This window comes from Aegilops tauschii, chromosome 7 (genome assembly GCF_002575655.3).
Source record: "Aegilops tauschii subsp. strangulata cultivar AL8/78 chromosome 7, Aet v6.0, whole genome shotgun sequence".
NCBI lineage: Eukaryota > Viridiplantae > Streptophyta > Magnoliopsida > Poales > Poaceae > Aegilops > Aegilops tauschii.
Window position 1 is genome coordinate 408,236,312 of NC_053041.3, and position 7,897 is coordinate 408,244,208.

General features: G+C 52.3%; 1 protein-coding gene across 1 annotated transcript; it reads left to right on the forward strand.

The window, feature by feature from the left end:
- The first annotated feature begins 880 nt into the window (after positions 1-880).
- On the forward strand, positions 881-4,892 carry LOC109786590 (acyl transferase 4-like). Its single transcript, XM_020345201.1, has 3 exons — positions 881-1,393; positions 3,415-3,554; positions 4,691-4,892. The coding sequence occupies exons 1-3, from the start codon at positions 881-883 to the stop codon at positions 4,890-4,892; spliced, it is 855 nt and encodes a 284-aa protein (XP_020200790.1).
- The last annotated feature ends 3,005 nt before the right edge of the window (positions 4,893-7,897 follow it).

Here is a 7,897-nt window from a genome sequence, read left to right on the forward strand (position 1 = left end):
CTTAAAGGCAGGCGGCTTCAGATGCGCAGCAAAACCACTCGGAGTAAATTGCCTATAATCAGGTTTTTGCATTGCTGGAAATATGAGCAAATTACTACGAGATTTAATCCGAAGAAACAGAAGATAAATCATGACTACAGTAGCAGTGATTAAACTAATCATGCGAACTAGCATAGCAGATTTACAGATCACATCTAGGGCACACACTAGAAACATGAATTCTACCACGAGCTCGAACAGGAAGGATAGAATCACATACGGTGCAGCGGGAGCAGCACCGCCGGCGTTGACGTTGTCGCCCATGTCGTCGAGGATGAGGTTGCCAAGGTCGGGGAAGAAGTCGTCGTTCGCGAAGTCTTCGCTGCCAGCAGTCGCGCGAGTGCGCTCCCCAAAAATCTGATCGCCCCTCTCCCGTACAGGATCACGAGAGGCGGGGTTCCGGAGGCCTGCTGTCCCTTCTCCCGGTGCACGCCGAAAGGAAGGATGGAGAAGACTTGCTTGGCGGCACAATGATCTGGAACGGTGGCGAGAAACCATACGAAGCGGCGGCGGCTGGGGTAGACGTCTGCCTGACTATATAGTGCGGGCCGGGCAGGTCGTGGGAGTAAACCCCACGTTCGAGTCGTCACGATCCAAAAGAATCGGAAACGGTTCAATAATTAACGCGTCCGTTAATTATTAATTAATAACTCATTAATTTTTCCTGAGCAGCAAAAATATAGACAACGTGCATAGCTCTGTCCTCGGCTCGGCTCAATCCCGCAACCGGCAGCGCGTCATGACGAGGCGTGGCGTGGCAAGGCGAGCGAGGCGGAGCGTGCGTGTAGGTCTCCTCTTCTTATGCTCATACAAGTGGTAGAAGAGCTCACCTTATAAAAAGATGCAACTCTCTCTCAACTTATGCGGTGGTTTCGCCGTCAGGATCAGCTTCAGCCAGGCGGTGTTCGACGGCCAGGGCGCGGCGCAATTCCTCACGGCGGTGGGGGAGGGAGCGCGGGGGCTCCAGGTGCCGTCAGTGACTCCTGTGTGGGACCGCGACGCGATCCCAGACCCTCCCAGCAGGCCGCCGCCTCAGCTCACGGAGTTCAGGCTCGTGACCCAGGTGGCCGACATATCGGCGGAGAGCATCGCTCGCATCAAGGACGAGTTCAAGCAGGCTGCCGCGACATCGAGGGGAGAGGTTTGCTCCACCTTTGACGCGGTAATGGCCATAGTGTTCAAGTGCCGCGCGCTGGCGCTGGCATCAGCGCTCCCTGACGACGCCGCTGTCCGGATCGCCTTCGCCGCCGGCACGCGACACCTGCTCCGTGGTGTGCTGCCGGCGGTGGACGGCTACTACGGCAACTGTGCGTACCTGGCGTGCGTCACTATGGCAGGCAAGGCCGTCCGCAAGGCCGTATGTTAGCAGATGCAACTGGAGCAGTTGAACAGGGCCCCAAAAATTGGAGGGCCTCCCATTCTAGGTAATTAATGTGTTAAACAAAGTATTAACTAGAGCAAACAAAAATGATGGAAATATCACAGCCCAAGGCCCATGCAACCTCCAATTCCGATCAATCAATTACTCCCAGCGCCCTCCCCCCCCCCCCCCCCCGCCGCCTAACCCTATTCGGCGCCTTAAGCGCCCGTTTTAGGCGTTTTGGCAAACGGGCGCATACCCTCCCTGCGCGATGGGCCGGCCCATTTATACCTATTTTTTATGTTTCAAACTGAAAAAACCTGTGCGCCGTGGAAACTCGAACTCGCGACCTTGTGACCTCCCTCCTAATAGCTAAGTACGCAAGTACTTTCCTGCGATTTGCAACATCCTTTTTATTCTTTTATTGCATCTTCTTTTTCTTTTTCTTTCCCCTTTTTCCTTTTCTTGTTCCTTTCTTTTTCTTAAATGCATGATTTTAAAGAAAACTCCAGTGAACATTTTCCCAATTCTTGAACTTTTTCCTCAAAACTAATGAAGTTTTTGAATCCGTGAACTTTTTTTGAAAATCCGTGAGCCTTTTTCAAAGAATTGAACTTTTTTATCAAAATTTGTTGAACTTTTTTCAAACCCATGAACTTTTTTTCAAAATTCCGTGAACTCTTTTCAAATTTGTGAACTTTCCTTATCAAAATTGATGAACTATTTTAAATCTGTGAACTTTTTGATCGAAATTGATGAACTTTTTTTACAAATCCGGTGAACTCTTTTCAAATTTGTGAACTTTTTTTATCAAAATCAATGAACTTTTTCAAAAGTGATGAAGTTATTTTTAAAATCGATGAACTTTTTTCAAATTCGTGAATTCTTTTTCATATTTCGATTTTTTTCAAATAAATTATACTGGGACTGAACCACGGGTCTCGTAGTGTGTGTTTTCGTGTTGATAACATCAAAGGCAGTCAGGCGCGGTGGTTGTTGCTACTAGTGCTTCAGCGTTCGCATCATGATTCAAATCCCACTACTCGCAAAATATATGAGCTCTTTTTTGTCTTTTTTTTAGCGAGCTATGCTGGGCCGGCCCATTACCGCTTGCCTTCGGTCGCCAGGTGGCCTAAGCGGCGCTGAGGGCGCCGACGAGGAGCTCCCCCCCCCTCTTTCAATGCTCACAAACTCTAAATCAACTCATGGACCAGTCATTTCCTCCTCATCTCGATTCTTGTACAATCCTCATTGGGGCTAATGCTTCACGATTTCCCCAAAAGAAAGTCATTAGTGGCAAGGCCGTATGTTAGCAGGTGCAACTGGAGGGGTTGAACAGGGCCCCAAAAATTGGAGGGCCTCCCATTCTAGGTAATTAATGTGTTAAACAAAAGCATTAACTAGAGCAAACAAAAATGATGGAAATATCACAGCCCAAGGCCCATGCAACCTCCAATCCCGATCAATCAATTACTCCCAGCGCCCTCCCTTCCCCCCTCTCTCTCTCAATGCTCACAAACTCTAAATTAACTCATTGACCAGTCATTTCCTCCTCGTCTCGATTCTTGTACAATCCTCATTGGGGCTAATGCTTCACGATTTCCCCAAAAGAAGGTTATTAGTGGCAACAAACTGGTGTACTCCAATCTTCTATATATTGGGGAGTTTTCCTCTCAATTCTCATGTGCTCTTGTGCATCTGCTTTGTCAGTGACTGACAAATCACCCATCGGAGTTTTATGTGCAGTCTCTCATGATCTACAACTACAGAGTCCTGCTAGATTCGATGGTTGTGGCAGTTCTTAGCACCCTATTCTTCTATTACTTTATAGTAGTAGAATAGTACATCCAGTTCGTTGTTCTTTCTTGAACTTGTGTATCCGGTGGTGTAAGTCTACATGAAAATTATACTGCTATAGTGATTAAGAAACTATACATTTTAATCCACTCTTTCGAACATCAGGGCCTAAATTTTGATTCGCATAGGGCCTCTGATATTCTAGGTACGGCCGGGAGGCGTCGCTGGCGGAGGGCGTCGGCGCGGTACGTAAGGCGAAGGAGGCTGTCCCAGCGCAGTTTGCCGGCTGGATGCGCGGCGTCGATCACTACGACGTGCCGCTGGACTACAGCACGGTGACGGTGTCAGACTGGAGCGAGTAAATTGCACAGAAGTACCACAATTGGGGCATTGGAAGCAGATTGGTACCAAGATTGATAATTTTTACGTGTCAGTATCAAGATTGGGGCTAGCCGTTGCAAAAAAGACTAAAAGCTCGTTTTGTACGTATTGACACTAAAGCTGACCGATTGGGCCCGCCCGTCAGGCGCCACGCTGGCCAGTGCGCGTGTCGCCTGAACAACGGCCTCCGCCTCCTGCTCCGCCGCCGCCGGATTCGCTCCCCCCACCGGTCGGCACCGACCGTTTCCGCACCACCGCGCCGCCTCCCTCCCGCCGGCCACCGTCGCTCTCCTCCCGCCCCCGCCCCAGCACGCGCGCGTCGTCGAGCACCACCAGTAACGCCTCCCCCCTCCCCCGCACGAGGTCCACGCATCGGCATCCACCCATCCATCCACCTTTGACTGCCCAGTCCAGATTCCGCATCCAGATCTAGCCGCGCGCGCGATCCGGGGAGGGGGGGCGATGAACGGAGGCATCGCTCCGCCGCCGGCCGCGGCCGCGACGGAGGCGGAGACGACGGCGACCACGCCGAGCCACCGGCGGCTGCCGGACTTCCTCCAGAGCGTGAACCTCAAGTACGTGAAGCTGGGGTACCACTACCTCATCACCCACCTCATCACGCTGCTGTTGCTGCCGCTCATGGCCGTCATCGTCCTCGAGGCCGGCCGCACCGACCCCGACGACCTCCGCCAGCTCTGGCTGCACCTCCAGTACAACCTCATCTCCGTGCTCGTCCTCTCCGCCGTCCTCGTCTTCGGCGCCACCGTGTACGTGCTCACCCGCCCCCGCCCCGTCTACCTCGTCGACTTCGCCTGCTACAAGGCGCCTGACCACCTCAAGGTCGGCTTCCAGGAGTTCCTCCGCCACTCGGCGCTCTGCGGCTTCTCCGACGATGCCCTCGAGTTCCAGCGCAAGATCCCTGGCCAGCGTGGCGCCTGACGGGCGGGCCCAATCGGTCAGCTTTAGTGTCAATACGTACAAAACGAGCTTTTAGTCTTTTTTGCAACGGCTAGCCCCAATCTTGGTACTGACACGTAAAAATTACCAATCTTGATACCAATCTGCTTTCAATGTCTCAATTGTGGTACTTCTGTGCAATTTACTCGACTGGAGCCGCGTCGGCTTCCACGAGGTGGACCACGGCTTCGGCGCTCCCGGGTACGTGTTCCCGCTCAACGACCACGTCAACTTCGTCGCGTCGCTCAATTACGTCAGGCCGCCGGCGCCAAAGCGTGGGGGCATCCGGGTGGTGCTCTGCTGCGTCGAGGAGCCTCACGCCGCTGCCTTCGCTGTCGAGCTCGCCAAGTTCGCCTAGATGCAACGGACGCTCCATTTGGGAGCAAAAAATGGAGAGGTAGCCTGAATTTAGCGAAATGCCACAACGTTGCTGCACAACATCAACAGTGTATATATACAACATGATTTGCAGTTGGTCGGAAACTAAAATAACGATAAGAATTATGAAACGGAGGGAATTGCAATTTGGTTGCAGTTAAGCATCACATAGTTGGTTCAAAGATCTACATACTCAGATTTCTAGGTACATTTTGTATACAGTGCGGCCATCTTTTTTTTCTTTGAATTGTACATGACAATACACCTATAAAGGATGCTGGAGTACCCGCCTTCTGGGGTTTCGCGGCCGAGAGTGCCCTTAGCATCGTTCGTTTCGCAGTGACGTGCCACGGCTGCCTTTCTAGGGTTCTTCCCCCGGCATGTCCGCTCCCGTGCGACGGGCCATGCGGACCCGCTTGTCAACAACCTTTGAAACTGAGCGGGGTGTGTCGCTCGTGCCCGCCGGCAGACGCGTGTGCACGGCTCGACGAGAAGGCCCTCCGCACCGCCCTTTTCGCAGTGGCCTCCCACGGATGGCTCCCTCGGGCTCTCCCATCGTCCGATCTGTCCGATCTCCATGGGTCTTGCTCGTGGATCCTCTCCACCCTTTTCATAGGCGGCTAGGGGTGTTGGTGTATATATTGCCGGCCTCCACGGGTCTTCTTCATGGATCCTCCTCCTCCCCTTTGAATCAAAGGCTCTAGAAGAGTCCCAACCTCTCCCAATACCTTACTTGATTTTTTTCCCTAAAAAAATACCTTACTTGATGTCCAAGGATCACATGGTAACAAACGAGGATGAAATTGGTGAAGACTTATGGAAGTTACAACCAAATTTGCAACAAGGATTAGGTGGTATGAGCAGTGGTACAAGCATCCCGGTTCGTACAACGCACCATCTTCTCCTCTGGACCTACCTGTGTTGTTTCGTATCTCTATCAACATTTTCTCATACAAATTCCGATTTGGGCGTTCTTGGGCTCATTGAATCCGTATGGACGATCCTGATAACCTCAAGGTTTTGTATATCAAAATTAGGCTCTTTGGGAACCTCATTTTGTCAGACTTTCCAGAAAATCCAAATTTGGTGCTTGCAACTTCTTTAGTTTGGCCTCAACTTGGTTCCTTTTACCGTGCTAAGTCCATGGGAGCTTCAATAGACCTAAAAAGATAACAAAACAAAGTAACACTAATAAAAACGAAAGATTATGCAATGAACTTAATAGAACATTGCTATGTGCTTCTTTGTGTTCCGTGTCTCGGATATCGACGAGCCCTGGGATCGAGGTAGAGTCACTAGACAAAATAGCTTCACAATAACATTAGAGTAAAGTTAATTAAAGTAAACCGCTTACGCATAGACGGGCCTACGGGATTACGAGGGTACGCCCCGACACATTGCGTGAGGGGATTACTCACATATCGGGGTTGAATCACAAGCACATTGCATTGTATAAAAAGAGTTATTTGAAGACGAATGACTGAAAGTCTTAAAATCTCGATGATCGCAACATAACCTCAGTTACAAGTCTAATGGAAATGGTTATGGAGGTGGAGATGGCTATGAATATGTGACGACCTTTGTGTGGCAGTTGCGATGGGGGATGATGATGGTTGTGTAGGAAAATGTTTCGACTCCTTCACAACGAGTGTCTCCCTCTCGTTTATATAGTGATGATGGGCGGAATAGGATTCTGGAGCGCCTCTACTGCTAATTTCCTCGCTCCCACTTCATGAATGTTGTTAGAGCATCTATAGTCGGGTCCCCTAAACCCGTCTCAAATGCACGGGAGGGCTGATCGGTCACAAAAGATTAACCCACCCGAACGCCTCAAACCGGCCTCAAACGCCTGGGCAGTCTGGTGCCCCTCATATCTAGCCCAAATGTAGGGCGGCCCGGGCACGCCCGAGAGCGTCTGCCACGTCGGTGCTAACAGGCACGACCCACCACTAACCCCACGGTTGTCCCACAAAAACCCCATCCGGCTGCTCGCTCGGAACCCTAGCTCAGTCACTCCCCTCTCTCGCTCCATCCTCTGCTCTCCCTCTCCGGTTCTGATCCACTCCGGCGCAATGTTGAGCTTCGACGGCCACTCCAGCTCCAACCTCGACGTCGACGAGGAGATGGCCCTCCGCATTGCCTTGGAGCGGTCCAAGATGGACACTGGGGGGCAACTCCGGATCTGCAGCGTCACCGCAGCTCCCATGCCGGTGCAACGCGGACGCTGGAGTTGGACTCTCCCAGCCAGCGCTGAGCTCCGGCAGGACAATGCAATCCACACCGCCCCGCGTCGTCCCCTTCCCCCGCTGGCCGCTCTTCCGCGCGGGCAGCGGCGGGTGCTAATCCCAGTGCCGCCGGCCCGCATGCGCACTCCGAAATCGGAGGTGGGGCCACCCGCCGCGAGAGGCAGCGGGCAAGGGAGAAGGAAGCGGCGGAGCGGGCCGTCAGCGCGGGATACCGGCAGAGCCCGATGAGGACGAGCGGCTCCTTGCTTGGGTCTACCTCCAGTCACTGATGACGGCGGAGACAAATGCTCGCTGCCTCCGATGGAAGGACGCAAAGGCGCTCTGGCTAGGCATAGAGTAGTCGGAGTAGGAGCGGGAAGGAGGCAACAGCGGAGGCGGCTCGGGTCGCCGAGTTGAAGAGGCAGCAGGACAGGACCGTCCATCGGATGAAGGGCTTGATCGTCCTCTTCGACTCCGACGACCGCAACGACCACAGCTCCACCACCTCCTCCAACGACCAAGATCCTCCACCAGCCGCGGACACCTACAACTACACTGACGAACGAAAGGGGAAAGGCCCGACGAGGAACTAGTGAAGAGGCTCCATCTTATGTTTATTATCATTTTTAGGTGTTGAAGTTAAGAACTTGTTCGTCGATGAATTGTGGTAATTGTAAGTGCATCAAGTGCCCCCTTAGTAGTTTTTGAGTATTGAAGACAAATAGGTTGAGGAACTAATGTGTTTGTGAGTATACATAGG

What these genes read in the sequence shown, in the direction of transcription:
- LOC109786590 (XM_020345201.1), top strand. Translation starts at nt 881, where the DNA reads ATGCAACTCTCTCTCAACTTATGCGGTGGTTTCGCCGTCAGGATCAGC. An exon ending in CAGGCAAGGCCGTCCGCAAG is followed by an intron (nt 1,394 to 3,414) that starts GCCGTATGTTAG and finishes TACGGCCGGGAG; the next exon opens with GCGTCGCTGGCGGAGGGCGT. An exon ending in ACGGTGTCAGACTGGAGCGA is followed by an intron (nt 3,555 to 4,690) that starts GTAAATTGCACA and finishes ACTCGACTGGAG; the next exon opens with CCGCGTCGGCTTCCACGAGG.